Raw genomic sequence first — 17,542 nt, forward strand, 5'->3', positions numbered from 1 at the left:
AAGGACACATTTTGAAATTACAGCTACGCCTTTTTAGGCGGCGTAGTGTCACATAACGCTTGACCTGTTGCAAGCTGAAGGTGCTTCCTCTTTAGCGACACTCTAGAGAGCTCCTCTTGTTGAATACAGAGCGTAACCACAAACTTTCACGTCTTTTTAAATGAAAAGCTCTAGGAGGAATATTGCAGAACTTCCGTTTGCCCAAGGCCAGAATAGATTCTATGATCACGTTTACACTTGTTTGGCTGTCCAAACTATCGTTTAGTCAAATGAATGAAATTTAGTCAAAATGGCCAGAAAATAATGCATTCAAGAGAGAAAGCAAAAGTATCAGGGAAAAACTGTGTCATCAATGTGTCATTGAATTTACAGTGTTATACAAGTCACGTAGCTACAAATGAATCATATCCAAACTGGGTTTTATTTCTTCTAATACGAAACTTAGTACAACATCAAATATGATCTAAACACAACCTTGCTAAATGGAGATATCTCTGACAAGACTACATAGCTACAGAGTCAGTGTCTGGTTATTGGGTACCTTTACTATATTCTGGTGCAGCAGTCAGGGGCACATTCGCTAGACATGGTTCAATGGTGTGCACACATACACATGAACAGATATCAAACACACAACCGAATGTTGATCTAAGGAAAATGTATTTTTATGTGCTCTGATTGACCTATCTGAACCTGTGTGCATTGCAGATGATGTCACTGGTTATGTATTTGAGTAAGGTGTGAGACGCGAGCACACAAAAGCCTGTCTAAAACTAGTATTTATCCGGTGGCGTTCAAAACAAAGTCACATTAATAGAATGTGGAATCTTAGGGTGCGGTCATTTGTTTCTTATTTTTGTAAAAGATATTATCATCTAACTACGCAGACAGACAGTACAGTACTGTATGACAGCACTGTGCTGGGACAAGAGGCTTCAAACAATGCATTATAAGAAGCTGTGCATTCAAATCTCAGGAAGTAGATCTACAAGTAAAGAAACATACTGTATTTACCATGTAAAAGTGAATATTGAGGGGGCTGTATGGAGGAAAGTTCATTTAAAGTGGGTGACAGGACTTCAATGCAGTCGAAGGCTGGAACTGAGCCAGAAACAATCTTTTCTCTGCTATTCCAGCAACAGTATCAGTGCCTTTTCTCCTGGATACATGTTTTTACATTAACTCAAGGATATCAGATAAACAAGACAAACTTATGGGTCTGCATTCAAACAGCTACTATGGGTCAAAAAGCCCTACTTCATTGATGTTGTTTTGTTTATGTAATAATCTAATTCTGATTTTGGCTATCTGGCTAAACTTGCATTGTTTCTTTTGCCACACTAACAGGTGATTCAGTTATTACCGGATGTGAACTGAACTTGTTCAATGAGCCCGCAGAGGTGGATTACTGCTGCAGGAAGACTACACTAGAGGAGTGTACATTCCTCCTGAGACGGCTGCTGCCTCTCTGGTGTTCTGTTTCTAATAACAAGGCTACTGAACGAGAACACAAACACAGACATCAGTATCTGACATGTTTGTTCATTACAGCAAGCAAACACAACTTTGTCATCGGCTGTTCTATGATAGATAATAGGAAAAACCTGGTGCAGCTGTTTTCTCTAAGTGTGACATTTGTGGATTGTACGGTTAGAGCATAGGAGGATACGTCAACTGCAGTGGTTGCACATCCAGTTCAAAATGGTTTATTGTGTGTTACAGTATAACCTAAGCAATAAATGCTTAGTGTCTAAAGCAGAAAACTGGAAGGTGAGGTAAAAAATGTGTTTCAGATGTCTGACAGCACACAAAATGCCTGGACAGTAATTACTCTACACAGAACAAGGAACACTAGTCCCAATTTTAAAACATGTTACACAGCAGTAGGTGCCTTAAAAGCCTTCATTTGGGGTCTCTGTGTTTACAAAAACCCAGTGATTAAACGTTTCTGTTCTACATTTTGCACATGTTTGCAGACCTAGTGGTTAGAGACGTCACTGAACGTTTCTAAAGCATATTTGGGCAAGTCCAGTCACTTTGAACGTGTTTGCCTCTGGTACTGAGCGTTAAGTATATGTCAGGGCAGGGAGGAGAGTGGGGGGGCACTCCGTCTGTGCCCTCTCTATAGTTAAACTGCTGAGGCTTAGCTCACTGCTGCTTTCATATTTAACCTCCAAACACTGTTGATAATGATCGTTGCAGGTAATCTGAGCAAATATGCCGCCAGAAGGTTAATCCTGTCTATACTGTCTACAGATTTCAGGCTAATGTTTGATGATAATATTAGTACGGAGGACCGAAAATATGTTATCCATTTATTCATAGTCTGAAAGTCAGAAACAAAAATCTAACTGAGACCTGTTTGAACAGGACATGTCCTGCTAGCACACAATGTGATTATCTTAAGACACAGCATATTCCTCAGCCAACAAGGCACCAACGCGCACTTGTTTGATTTAACACCCTGCTTGGTCATGCACCAACACCGTCATACTAGAAAAAGACTCAAAATATGTGCCAATGACACAAGCTAGTTGAAGACTACTACTTTTGGAGAGGTTCAATTAGCTCTGTGACACACACAGCTCTCTGACTTCTACAAACAAAAATGTTGTTTGTTTATATACCTGAGCAACAGAAATGTTTGTGTGTTGTTACTGTATATATGCACACAAGAACGTCGACCTGCTGTCGCCAATGCTCTTTACCCACAATCAGTGTCATCACTACAGCACAGTTAAAAAGGAGTGAGATCATCCATAAATACTTCATCACACTAAGCAATTCACATAGTTGCAGCAAATGTGTATTGCAGGTTTTGCCCGTTCATTTACTTACTCTCCGATATGTACAAAGCCTTATAGGGAGATACAGGCAGAGGTAATAACGCACTTTGACCTCTAGCCAGGCTGGTAAACATTAAGCACCATCGATACATAAGTCATCAACTGCAATGTCCTGCCCAGATCATGTACCTTCCTGGTCTCTACCCATACCCCTTCAATTTGTCTTGAAATACGTTAAACCCAGAACGAAGGGCTTTGGCCTCACCCTTTCTGGCATTACAGTACCTAAGGAAGGCCCTGGTCTACCAGTACTCAAAGAATCAACCTGTATGCTTCCTATAGTACAGTAAAGGTCTCTTTAGTTAAAAAGTTTTTGTAAATATTTTTTTTTTATAGGTAAATCTTAAAGAAGATGCAAGTTGGTATCTGCTTGCTGTCTCTGTGGTATATTGAATTTGTAGTATGGTTAATTATTCATAATATTCAAATTATATTGGAGAGTAGGAACGTGTGTGCAAAACACAGTGAGAAAAACACCCCATGCAGATGCACAGCATACTCTGACATTCTCTCCCTAAAAAAGCGGAACTACCCTTCCTTTGCGTAGTACTTTGAAAGTAGGGCTGTGGTAAAACCGTTGCCTTGCCAGATGAAGCATGAGGCATTTTTACATGTTTAACAGAGTAAGGTCACGTATTCGATACGTAACATCACCATGTGTTTTGTCTCAAAACAGGTTAATTTCAACAAACATAAAAATGCTCTACTGAATAAGATGAAAGGGGCAGTATGGCATACATTACTGAAGGGAGTGCAAATACTGATCATGCCTTTCTATGCCATGTGCAGCTGATAGGGGAGGAGAGGGCTGGCCAAGGCCATGCCCATGGGAAAAGACAGGAACAGGCAATTCTCAGCCACAACATCTGGACGCAGAATGACAAAGAGACGATAATTACCCTGAAGCTCCTAGAATCACACCTTGTTGCTTTTTCAAGAAGAAACTGTCCACACGAGTATAACTTTGCAAACAGAAGGTTATATTGTATTTGTGTGAGTCATGCTTGGTTTTATTAAAGGGTTAGAATGAAGTTGGAGTTCCAAGCTTGGGCAGGAATCTAGTCGTCATGTTGATGATTAGGGGCTACAGAAACCATTGTGAGCACAGGTATGTGCACTCGTTTCAGTGAACTCTCACCGTACTGTAATACCACTGCGTGACAGCTGGAGGCCATGAGACTCAGAGTTTTCACAGTGAATGTTAGAAATATTGAGTTTCAATATTGATTTCATAGAGGCCTCTGAACTTAAAATTTTCCCGAAAACATGACACTGACAGCTCCCAGCATTATCCTTGAAAGAGTCCTTGAAACACCTAGAGGGAAAACAAATCAGAAGAAGACACTCGCTCCATACCATTTACTGAGGAAATTAGTCGGATATATTTTTAAAGCAAACATGTGGTCAATTATTTTACCTTGACACCACTGTGTGAAATCAGTCTCTGTTTCAAAGTGCAATCAATTTACTAAGGAAGTGGCAGTCTAATTTAACTTGGTTGACTTAGAGGGGTCAGGTAGTTAGGTCAGTGTCTTTTCGACCCAGTACCATGTTGTTTAACCAAACTCACATGGCATTTATTAATGGAACTCAGCAGGACATCAGCACAAGCATTGTGTTAATTTATTAAAGCAATGTGAGTTTTTACATGGTTTGTTTTTTGAGTATTACCTGCAACAGACAAAAATTATAGAAAATGCCAGGGTTTCAAATAAGTAACTATGTAGGGCATATGCTTTAACGGAAGAAGTGACAAAAAGAACGAGCCTCAAGGGTAGTCAAACTGGAAGTACAAGTGGGTGTTGCCAAAACGTGTTTGTGCGTCTCGAGCCATAAGCGCCTGACTATATTTACATCATCTCCTGTCAAAAAAATGCACAAACTTAGCAAACGTTTCATATTTGTGGTTGCATGGAAGTATGAATAATCAGCACATGGTTTGTACATTTGACCCCACAACTCACACAGCAGTGTGTTGGCTTATTTGTGTGATGGTGCACGCTGTAAATCCTACTTTCACTAAAGATACTATTTCCAGCGCGCATTTTACATGCGTTCAAAGGCACTTAGACATGTTTCAGATTTAACTCAAGCTATTTCCTGAACACGCCAATAAGATTTTAGGAGACTCTGTGACGATGCCATACTGAAATGTTGTTGGTCTACTCAAAGAATGTGTAACTGAGAAAATAGACTTGTGCCTCAAGTAGACTCGCATCTCAACAATTTCATCTGCACACAGCAGAGACCGGAAACTAGCAAAACACTGCAAAACATACAACTTCATAAATATATACTATTAGGAATATGCACACAGCTGCTGGAAATAGGTTATTTCATTGCTTGTAATAAGGAGAATAGGTCTACAAGAACAGACCACATAATACAAATATCCTAAAAATGTATCATAAAAAACTGAAATAGTCTTTGGTCACTTTTTACTGCAGTTTATCACACGCTTTTAAGTCAAATCTAAAAGGTTTGTGCAACATTCTCTTGGAATTCACCTTTTAGTTTTAGACCGGGGCAATGCTGTTGATCATAGATCATGTACGTGTCAGTGTTTCAGTTTACGTTATTTCCTAAGTCCTATGTCACAATCAATGGTCTCTGTGATTTGTGCGTGCAGGACCTCACAGGCATTGGCCACAGACAGAGCCGTGCATTGTAATAAGATAAGAAAGGACAGGTGGCCCTGTGATCAGGTGCCACGATGCTTGATTTAAAGCCGAGCTGAAGCCTACAGTGCCCGCTATAGCTTTGAAATATTTCTAAACTTTGAAATAATAGCACGTTGAAATTAGTCTTTTCAACCTCCGCTTCCTCAGATACCGATTTAAAAGCATAGCACCTGCCAATACAACTGAATATTTCCTGCTCAACAAACAACAGGATGTGTGTTAAAGAGTAACACTTATGTAAACATAGTGTATATTACAAACACACAAATGAAGTAAAATGTCCTACAAACACAGGTCAGTATGACTCTTACCTTGTAGCTGCTTAAATCTTCCTTCCAGGATGTTAGAATATTGCACCTGATTGACAAATGCTGCTGGGGACAGACAGGGCTCTCTGTCCCTGTGGTCCCACTCCATGGCTTTTTTTTCCAAATCTCTCAAACAAGTAATTCTCTCAGACAAAAAAATAAATGGGAATCTTGTGGCATAGCACACCAGAAGCAACCTATAATATATGGAATCCTAAGAGGTTTTCAAAAAAGTGTTTTGTATATCCAAAAAGTCTTGACTTATCCTTTAAGTTTCCCTTAGAGCTATGCCTCAGTTAGGTTCAACGAAAGCTTGAGAATATTGCCGCCTGTTCTCTTGTTCAATTACTGTCCCGCCTTGTCCAATGGAATCACCACAGTGAGTGCAGGGGTGGAGGTTTTTCCAAAAGAATCAGTTTACCCAAAGCTGAATCACAAACTCTCATCTCCTTTCACCTCATCCTGTGAAAGATTTCACCACGGAGGTGGCCTCAGTGCAGTAACAACAGGCTATTCCTTTCCTCCGAGCTCTGAACTCTACTTACACAAGCAGAGCACAGTAGAGTGGGTAACCAGCCACGGTTAGAAAGCTGTGTAAACAAAAGCTGCTGTGCCTTCTGAAATGTGATTTGCATAAGGTGTGTTTGAGGGAGGAGCACCAAGTAAGAACTCAGTGGGAGGATAAGAGGGAGGTGGTGTAGAGGTGGACTAAACCATTAGAGTTCTTTGCTCAGCGTAGCTTGAGGCGGATTACTTAACTCCACCTTAATACCAGGGAGCAATGGGATGTGGCCTGCCAAGAAGGTTCATCACGAAGATCCCGGTCATGCTAAATTGTCTTAACTCATTGTGGGTTTCCCTCTTTATTCATCTTCTTTTTCTACAATAACAGTTGAACTCCCCTATTCAGTTCACAGTGTGTGCTTTGTCATAAGCCAGTGTGACAGGAAGGAAACAGTTGAGAAAGTCATAGCAACACTTAAAGGTCCTTCCTGTCTGAACAAGATTTAAAATTGAACTTGAATGTCTGCTTGCGAGGCAGGTGGGTGGAAGCAAGTGCTTACAATTTGCAAAACACTGAATAGATTAGAAATCAATACCAATCTTGGTGGAGAAATGTGTCATATTTCAAATTCTCAAGCAGATTTTATGTACGTGAGATTTTATTAGCTGTGATTTTGAATAAAGTTTGGTCTCTCTCTTAATGGTGGTAAAAAAATGACATAAATAAGCCGAGCTACATAGGAACCAAAATGATACAGTATGTAACTAAAATGACCATGTGTGCAAAATTTACACAAGCCTGTAAACAGAGTCAGGTCTAAGGTCACAGTCTTTCTTAATAGTGGTCGGCTTCCTGGTCTGGTCAGGGGGCATTAGTAAAAAGGTCTGCTTGTTTTTTCATCTGTTTGTCCTGATGAGCTGGGAGGATCTGTATAGTTGGCGTTAGAGGACAAAATGCCCAAGGCGTTCAGACATTCAGGGTTTTATGCAGGGTAACTGTGCTAATGAAGTCTAGAGAAAAGTGTCTTCTGTTAATGACTAAGCAGCGAGAAGTAAAAAAATAGAGAATTGGTAATACATCATGCACACAATTCTAATAAAGACTAATCTGATGTTAGGGGAGTTTCCACTTGATAATAGCAGCCAGTCATTCAGATAATCTAAAAAATAAACATACTTAATGAATTGACAAGTCTTATAACAACAGTGAAAAATTGTACCAAAGGGCAAAGTGAAACCACAGGATTTAGAAAACTATCTGTGCTGGTCTAAAGTCATGAACAGACCCAGACTATAAAGATGAAAGGAGCTACTGGGGGGGTGGGAGTAAGCACAGCCAGAAGGGGTAAGGAGAGATCTATTGCCAAGCTTGTAAATTCTACCCATCCTGCAGCACAACCCCTTCCAAGAAACCAAGAAACCATTGGGGAGGGAGGTGTCAGAGGACCGAACTATAATGAAAACAGTGGTAAGTATCTGATCTGCAGGGGAACCCACTGTAGCTAGTAACAACCCACTTTCTGTTCTGATGTAGCCAGAGACAAATTTAACTGACTTTTTCCTACAGCAGGTCATTACACATACAGTACCTGTCTAATTCAAATACACTATACTTGGCATACTGAGAGAACATTTATCATGTTTGTACGTTTAGAAAGATTGACTCATACCCTAAGTATGAATTCCACAACCTTTCTTACTACATGACTTTTCACGAGTAAGTTGTTAAAATCAAAGTCTGAAGTTTGTTACTTTGCAAAAGGTAAGTCTGACTAGCTTGCCTTGCAACACACAACACAGAAAGGTAGATAGTGAGTCATTTATGCAAATCACTTTGCTCTTAACACGTGGAAGGTTCACTGGTGTATAACAAGTGGCACCAACTGCTGTCACGTCATCAGTAAATTTATTTCACAGGTCTTTAAAAGTGATGACCGGGAAATGAGGTAATCATATACACGTCATGGGAAGAACGGCAGAGGCGGTTTGATTGAGAGACTGTGAAAGCAAAATGCCCAAGTGAGCAGCACCCTCAGCATGAAGAAGGCCTTCATATTCAGTGAAAGACTATAAAAAGGTGGGCAGGAGCTCAGCTTAGGGAAAACTATCTGCTAAAGCACGTTAAAGAATGCGCAGGTCAAGCCCACACTTGTCACACAAAGATGGTATCACAGGTATTCCCACAGGAGGGTATGCATGCACACACACAAGGGGCGTCATTTCAGAAACATACGTATGCAGTTTTTATCTTATCTTTACTTTATTTTAACCAGAATGAAGACAAGACAGTGACTGTTGTTTGCATATGGAAAGGAGCTGTTATATTTGTAAGTAAAATAAGTTTTATCTTTCAAAGATATGCACAAAGATTAGAGTATATTGCTTTTATTGCGTGTGTAGGGCATCTGGGTGCCTGCCTGATGCTCCCCTCTACTGGAAGCTCCATGGTACTACAGCTTGTTATGAATAATAAGGACAGACATTTTATCTGGAGAATCTAAAACCAGGGAGGTACGGGCTAGTTAACAAGCAAACACGCTCATGCAGGCACACGCAGGGCGTACTAAAATAGCTAACCAAGCCATTAGGGTTCACCTTGGTCTCTTAAGGTGGAGCCTCCAATAAGATTTGCTGGCCAGAGTCATGTGTAATTTCACAGCTCAGGGATATCAAGACTGCCAAGAGTAAGCAGGAAAAGTAACAGCGTTTGGACCGACATTAACTTGGTATCAGCAATCGCTCTCTTCTCCACCCCTTCGGCATTTAGAATTGATTTTATATGTACTGCCACAACAGAGGAGGATTTTCACTACCACTGAACTCTGAAGTCTACTCTTGCCACCTATTTCTATAAGTGCCGTTGGTGACTATACAACTCCCTGGCTTTGTCCTCCTTTCAGAAGTATTTCTGTCCTGCCCTACTAAGGGAGAACTGTCTCTCTGGGACAGAAAAGAATTAAGTTTGCTCCTCAGTCTACAGAAACTAATTAAATTTGTACACATTACAGTTAGCATGTGAATTTGTCTAAGGTTTCTTAAACTCATGGCACACATTTAAGGACTCAGCAGTTCACGCCCAGACTGTCACACATCTGTGTGAATGTGTATATGTTCAGAATACTACAATAATGATACAGTACTAGAATTGTGTGTTTGTAGTGTTGTAGTGTTGTATATCTTGAATCTGCCATCCACAGAAAATATGCCAAATTTATGAACTGGCCTTAAGAATAACCTCTGTTCTTAGTTCCTGAGGAAGCTGTGTTCTCAGAGTTAGTTAAGTACATGGCAGCCCTGTCCATGGAGTATAAGCTGTAGCATACCTGCGAGAGCCTTGATGCGGGAGCGCTCAAAAAGTCTTGCTGAACTGTTTTCATTATCCCAGTCGGTCTCTGCTGCCAGGTCCCAGCGGTTGTTGATGTCATTATACTGCTGCTGGATCTCCAAGCTGTCAAAGTCCGTCGGCGAGATGGTGCTCATGGTGTCCAGGCTGGGGAAAAAAGCATTCAACCTGCATTTAAACACAGACGCACAAACATATCCAAAGTTAGTACATGATACCGCACACTTCGCAAAACTTACAGTACCATTAATAGCTTTTAAACTCAGGGTTATGATGTTAAGTTAAGAAGAACATCTAATTCTACTCCATCTAGAATCAAATAATGCTCTATAACATCACCAATACGGTCTAGACCCACCCACAGCTACACAATAGTTTCATATTTGCAAATGACATATGCAAATGGAGACTTGGAAATTCTAACTGCCAGGAGTACAATAGATGATAACGACATTGAGATAGGTTCAGCAATTGCAAAGAAGGGGGTACTGTAAGTTAATCAACCAAAAACTTAGTCTTAGTTGTAGTCATAAACAATGTATTACAGTATGTATATTACGCCTCACACATATTTTATTACTTTTAATTTATTATTGCGGTAGTTTCACCCAATTTGAATATGACATGAACAGATGCTGACCTGAGTACTACGTACCATCACTTAATGGCGAATCTACTGTACATTAGGATTAAGAGAGACCCATTTTCCGAATGGGGTCATTTGTTTAAGCATTGATCAGAATATTAGACAAGGTTGAGTAGCCAGTCTAGTAATGCCATGTCTAGTAGTTGTGAAAAATGAGATCATCATCCTTCTATGTTTACCACAGAGAACCCCCCAGCTGAAACATTTGCAGATCCACTAATCTCATGTATTGAGCTCCAAGAAAGTCAGAAGCCACTCATATAGCATAGTGTTTCACATGATACAGAATGATAATTTAAAACAAAAACAAAAAAGTGTCTTGTCTTTATAGAGCATTCACTTGGTAATTTGTTAATTTGACAACTAACCCACATTAGTAGTTGTAGTTACTGCGCTTGAATTGAGGGGTCTTTTGTTTTTAATTGTGGTTATGAACCTTTGTCAAACTTGTGATTTGATCAGTAAACATCAAAATACAGCAGCAAAGTGTGTGTTATTCTTACGAAATCAAATCAATCTATTTTGAACTGTTAAACACTTGTGAATTGTGATTCTGCTTTCTACTAACCCATACATAAATATTATACCGTACTTGTGCTTAATATACAGAATTTCACATTTTAATTAATCAACCATTGTATATGATCTCAATCCTAAAACACTACCTTACATCTGATAAGCCACATAAAACATCCAAACTACAAAACATAAAACAAAACCTTTGCAAATCCTATTAGTGGCAGATTAAATGGCTGGGAATAGAAACTAAATGCAGGGATTAGTGAAGAAGGTAGAACAACGCCTCCACACTGCCCCCCAACCTCTCACCTCCCCACTCACTGGCACCCCAAGAATGGGCTGTTACCCTAACAATACAGTACAGTAGTGTGTGTATTAAGAAGTTACTGTAGTATTACAGTACAAGTCTGTGGTATTACAAGTCCTTCTTTTCTATTGTGGATATTTGCTTAAATACAATAACAATGTGTAAACTAATAAAAAAAATTAGTAAAGCCATGAGCAAGTGTGGGGCAGACGATAAAGAGCTCTATGCAGCTTAAATAACCAAATGTCAGAGGATGAAAGCAGTCTCAAAAAGGACACACTATTTGGGACAGGCCTGGCAACAATTAGGTCCATGACAGTCTGTCTCTGGGAGGGAGCTAGGGTTGAGCCTAGACAAGGGGCAGGGCCATTGACGTCTGGCAGTGGCAAATCAAGGGCAATCCTTTCCTTATTGTGGGCTGGAAGAAGATCTGTCTGTCTGATCCATTGTGGAGTGAGAAGCAACCTCCCGGCCTACTGCTATGGCACAGTCTAATGTGCTACGGTCACACGAACGAACACACACATGCACACGCATACATGTAATCTAAGCTGAACTATTACACCGTCACTAACCACACACATCATTTCTAAACTCCACACATGCAAAGCCACCCACTGGGCATGTAACCATATATGTGTCAGGATTCAATGCACAGAAGGGCCTGAGTCAACACCTACAATCACGCAAGCTGAGTGATTTTCCACTGCCTAAACCACATAGTGACAGAAAAATAACACTAAAATACCTCTCTGTAATGGTGAAAAAGCCTACCTTCTAAAGACATCAGGTGTTTGTCCTACAGGTATGAAGTACAACTTCCAAGAATACTGCTTATATCAGAAAAATGCTGACAGGCAGGCAGACAGACAGATGTTCCACAACAACAAGGGGGTTCTATGAAGAAAATCCCTTCAAGGTCTAATCCACAAATACATAACAACAGGACACACAATAATCTAATGAATCTTTTATGTAGATATGTCATATGTCAATATGATTTTGCAGTAAGATGCAAAAGATTACAATTATTGCAATATCATTTTCAATAAATTTTAAAAATATGCTGCAAACGATTGGAAGCACATAGTGCTCCTATAGGAAATGGGAGAATAAAAGCAGGTCATCTGAAAATGCCTCAAGGTTAAACTCTAGCTTCTGACCAGACAGACACACACACCATTCACAGTAGACTGACAATAGCTAGGACAGCAAGGCAGAGGCATTATAATCTGCACCACCACCACCTCTTTCTGTCTTCATCATCCATCCTTCTTTCCCTCCCAGAACCATTTCCCTTTACCCAGCATGTCTGTTTGTCACTGAACCTATTAATCAGGGAGAGAGGAAAAACAAAATAGAGCCCACAATCAGTTGCCTGCAGGGAATTAGGCCTGTGCACATTACACAGCCACACAGACACCATGTACCAGGGGAATTAGGGTAGACATACAAAACCACTCCCTGTAGTGCCAGACAAAGGATCTATAAACCTTGCTATAACCCCCACCACCACCAGAAAACCCCCAGTATGTTGTTGGTATTATACATGTATTAGTAACAGACATTACTTTACTCATAACGTATTTTTAAATTACATTTAACTAAGAACCTAAATATAAATTACACTAGACTGTAAAGCAACAAATGTTGTCATAAACAAATTTCTAGGAATTCAACATATTCAGATACTGTACAATCCTGTGTTTCCCCAAACATCAGACGATTCAGAACCCTAACGCAGCACACGTTTTGGCCCACATAGCGGGTTCCACAATGAAGGAGTCAGCAAAGAGTTGAGGACAGCGATTGCAGCCTTTCCTGTTTGCTGAGAAGAGGCAGCCTGAGGCTCACATGCATCAGAGGCCCTTCTACAGGCTGCTGATCCTGGCCTGAATGCCTTGTTGAATAGGACAGCGGAGATCCTTTGTTGACCTGTAGCATCATATTCATCACACAGTTGGGCAGCGTGTGTGTGGTATACACACACACACACACACACACACGTAGCCACGTGTACTTTAAGGTGCAGGCATTAAACACATCTGAACACAATGGAACATGATGAAAAAATTAACCATACTCTAAAAAAAATTATTCTGCTTTGGTAATGCTACTCCAAGATTGATTAGCTTTTGCCTGTTTAAAAGCAACTAAAACCAAATGTAGCCATTGGAACTGCTCCTGTGTGTGTTCGTGGATAAGAGTTTATTACTACTAGGACTGATTAGGATCATAGGCATGGACAATGCTACTGGAAAAATAAAACCATATCAATATAATGTATCAAATGTATCTCTACAATTTCGTCCAGCCATCATCACAGAACTAATGCAAAGTATCCAAAGGAAAGAAATGAAAAAATGCTAAATGCCATACTAAATGTTTTTGATTGTTTATTTGCAGCAGATTATAAAAAAAACTAAGCTTCCAGATGGGTTGTATATGAAACAAGTGCATGTGGCAGGTTGGAAGACAGAACAGCCATAATAGCCACCCGTACTTAACCCACCACTGTACTTAAGGCTAAAAAATGAGCCTTTGCATGAAGAACTGCACATTAGAAAGCAGCATTAGCACACAAGGCATACACTGGGTTAATGATATGGTTCACTGCAGCACAAAGAAAGTGTGAATGGCAGGAACTAAAAAAAGCTTGTTGGAGAGGGATTTTTGGAATCAGCACTATGGGGGGCCCACATTCACAATGCCATTCCAATGCTGAATGCTGTTCATCTAGACAGCCATCCACCAGCTCACAGCCACTACTCATCATCACAAACCAATTTGTTCCACCACTAAAAAGACTCTAAGATTCTTTCAATCTGCAGCCATTGATACAATGATCAGTTGATCTCACCGGGAACATGAACACAGATTACCGTCTTATAAAAATGTTGATTTGACCTAGTGTGTGACATCTCGTATGCACTCCATTTTCATTATCCTCATCATTATAAACATAACAGAAACACACAGGACCCATCCTGCAAATAAAAGGTCACCTTGCAAAGAATAAATTAATTAATGGATAAATTTCAAAATAAATTAGCCTTGTTAAGAATACAGTGCCATTAAAAGAACCATGAACTCATAATGTGGCCATTTTTTATATTAGATGAATTTTAATTTCTCCTCATTGGTACATTAAGTGTCTTGTTATTTTATTTGTAGTTTTCCATTTGGTGTCATATCACAGCCGGCAGCTGCGGATACATTTCAGCCACAGCTCCAAAGACACCTTGTTAATTATTAAACATACTGCATGTGACCTAGTACAACCTTACACCTAACACTGCCTGCAGACAATACTCCATGAGGATGATTTCAACATGAGCAGTAAGGAAGCCAACATGGCGCCCTCCAGTGGCATCTTTGAAGACTTACTAAAACAAAGCGTGACTCAAGCATGCTGCTTATATTATTCTGTTGACAAATCTTGCAAGTCTTCCAAAAAGAAACCCTAACCTTGTAATTGCTTGTATTTAATCCAACGATATTTAAATTTCGTTTTATTGCTTCATTATTCAACTGAAGCCATGACCAAAACCTTTAAGGCACTGAGATTATATAAAGATCCTGGTACTGTAAGTGAGTAACCAGTTAGAAAAGCAGCAGTATAGTCACTAAATAAAAGAGAGTCATATGGAATTTCTTAGGTAGGAAACACTGTAAAACAGATTACATTATAAACACATTATAGATATATACAGAAAAATGCAATCGCTAAAACAAGTCAATATTAACATATTCTGCATTTTAGTCTCCATCCGACCCACTTGATGACTATTTATTGCATTATGAATGCTTTCTATAAATCCGTGTATGATTTTACAAACTAAAAATCGTGCATTTATACTAGTCTGCCTTAAACAACCACCGCTCTGCAGGACAGACTTTACCACATATACGCTGTACAAACACCTACAGTTTCAACGGGCTTATGAAGAATAATGGCTTATTAGTAGATTTCACGATAAGGTCCGTGTCTTTGACTGGTATTTCACAAGAACCATCAATTTGTAATGTATCCGTGTCGTGGTTCTACACGTGGTGACCAGCATGTCAACGCCTGCTAAATAGAGCCACTGTATTGTCCTGATGTGACTGGGGGTCGTGTCCTGGAACCCCTTTGAAAACAATGTGTTCTCTGGCCTTTATTTACAGGTTGCTTCTAGTAATAAACCAACCACTTCACATACTTTATCCTGGTGTGTCCCCCGCTATGACTCACTCTAGGCCGGGCACGCAGTACAAATCTCAGCCCACAACACAGCCACACATCCCCCCAATGTCGACAGCAAAAATGCAACCAGCATCCAGGAATGATACGAACAACCCGGCGACGAAGCTCGGCCGCTTTAACGGCAGATGCCGAATCAAAGACCCCACAGAACGGCTGCACGGCGCACGCAGGGGGGGGGGATGTGGCTGCGTTTGACATCGACTCAAACAAAGGCAAGAGGAGGCAGACGTGTGGGGGGACGTGGGGCGCTGCGGCCACGCACGCCATCCGACCGGGCAGCGAACGAGCCGCGAACGGAGGCGGCTTCGTTTTAGCCCGCATCCTCTCTCAGACTCCGAGGACACAACAACGTTACCAGTAAACGGCTAATAGCAGCGGTTAAGCTAGCAGCAGTCACCTGGACGTCAGCCGCTCCTCTGTCATTCGCTTTGTTATTGGTGTGTGGCTGCTGCTCGTGGGAGGAAACGGAGGCAAACACTCACCACTTATTTCGTTTTTCTGTCAAAGAGGCAGCGGGCTTTTTTCTTTTTCCTGTGCCGCTTCACTGCGTGTGTATTTCGCCAGGCATGAAAATACGCTCCCCTGCCGCCGACGGCCGCTTTTGGGCTAATGCGAAGCGGCAACGGCTAGAATCCCAGGTGCCTCTCGTTGTAACGTCTTTCCGTTAAATCCGCATCCTCCAAGAAAAGATCTCCGCGTCCGCGTCCGCGTCGCTACCGGCGCAGCGCCCGAGCGTTACGAAACCGAATCCAAGCTTTTTTTACTTTTTTTTTTTTAAATCAAGCATTAACACAAATCGGTCAGTGGGGAAGGGGTGATAAAGCCGTTTGGAGGCAGGTAGGAGACGGATATCCGCAGCGGCGGCAGCTTCTTCTTCTTCTTCTTCTTCCCCGCGCGGCCGAGCATCCGACGGACCGTCCGCACCTCAGTCGCTCCCGTTCAACAGGGCGAACGGCTCGGAGCGGACGTGGTAGTTCGGCGTGTGCGCGTGCGTGGGTGGGTCGGTGGGCGTGCGCGTGGGTGGGTTTTTTTGCTGCGCTGACCCCCTCGCGGTCACATGGGAAACGCCGTGCAGGAACAGGAACTCCACGGCGCCGTGAAGGAGACGCTGCTGCTGCTGCTGCTGCTGAGCTTGGTGCTGTCCCTGGTGCTAACGCTCCATCAGCCTCATTTCTAACGGATCCTTCCAAATATCACCGTGTAAATATTGGATCCTCCGCCATTGCTTCAAATGGGGGTGCAGACCTTTTAAAAGCCTCCTGATTCCTGTAAGGTATTTATTATGTAGGGGATCAATGGGATTCGACTTATCAGTGTTATCAACAACAACTCCCTGATAGTTCACACTGTACCTATACATCACCCCCCCAGATTACATTTCAGTGGTTAATTGAGGTATCTCACACCTAATTAGCCTCACAAACTCTTGTCTCCTTTCAGCTTATCCTCCATTCATGACCTGGGTTATTCATGGAGCTCCTCGTGCCTTGAGCCGCTGTGAACCGACACCTTCTGTCGGCCCGACACCTAACTTATTTTTGAGCACTTCTGCGTCTTTGGGCGTGGACGCGTATGGGTGTAGCTGAACCAACAAAGTGGCGGTGGCGAGGGCTTTGTGGGATGATGGGTCCTAACAGTTTGGGAAATAGCACGCTACTCATTATAAGCAGTTAGTGGCAATGAAAAAGCTCGGCTGTGTTGTGGACGTGCCTCCAGTTTGCATTTTCCCTGTGAATGGATCTGTGCAGTGAAGTGGAGCGTCTTCACTGAAGCTATAGCATCAATGAAACATAATGTAGGAAGGATATTACCGCGTAAAGCGGTAATGCTAGTGGCCAGATGTTTACTGGGAGAGGCCTAAAGACAACAATGCGGGAAGCTGGTTTAATGACACTGATGATCACACTGATTTAAGAGCAATTGACGGGTTTGTCTCTGTGTGTCAACATTCATACTGTAGAAGCCTCAAACATCGTACAGTATATGCCGACCGTGAAGTCTCTCTGATTGCGTTCAGTGAAATGACACATCCGCTTCATGTGACTCAACATTTTAAATCCATATGCTGAAGACCACATGTTTCTGCTGTTTCATATTGTTCATGATAAAGATCTATCACATATCTTACACATAGAGTAATGT

General features: G+C 41.4%; 1 protein-coding gene and 1 long non-coding RNA gene across 6 annotated transcripts in view; one reads left to right on the plus strand and one right to left on the minus strand.

Annotated features, from left to right (window-relative positions):
- Nucleotides 1–16,376, minus strand: part of LOC114869139 (spectrin beta chain, non-erythrocytic 1) — a 35,176-nt gene extending 18,800 nt beyond the window's left edge. For 2 of the 5 annotated variants that reach the window (XM_029173049.3, XM_029173046.3), the window contains exons 1-2: nucleotides 15,883–16,375; nucleotides 9,663–9,850 (exon numbers count right to left, since the gene is read on the minus strand). In XM_029173049.3, the coding sequence (XP_029028882.1) occupies nucleotides 9,663–9,819 (157 nt within the window). In that variant the 5' untranslated portion in view covers nucleotides 9,820–9,850; nucleotides 15,883–16,375. Of the gene's footprint in view, nucleotides 1–5,838; nucleotides 6,440–9,662; nucleotides 9,851–15,882 lie in introns of those variants that run through there. The other 3 variants (XM_029173047.3, XM_029173048.3, XM_029173050.3) reach the window with 3 other exon arrangements.
- Nucleotides 6,798–9,669, plus strand: LOC129605090 (uncharacterized). The gene is made up of 3 exons (XR_008696601.1): nucleotides 6,798–6,877; nucleotides 7,733–7,807; nucleotides 8,613–9,669. It is a non-coding gene; the product is annotated as an uncharacterized LOC129605090 (long non-coding RNA).
- Nucleotides 16,377–17,542: the final 1,166 nt, after the last annotated feature.

The sequence above is a fragment of the Betta splendens genome, chromosome 14 (assembly GCF_900634795.4).
Source record: "Betta splendens chromosome 14, fBetSpl5.4, whole genome shotgun sequence".
Lineage (NCBI taxonomy): Eukaryota > Metazoa > Chordata > Actinopteri > Anabantiformes > Osphronemidae > Betta > Betta splendens.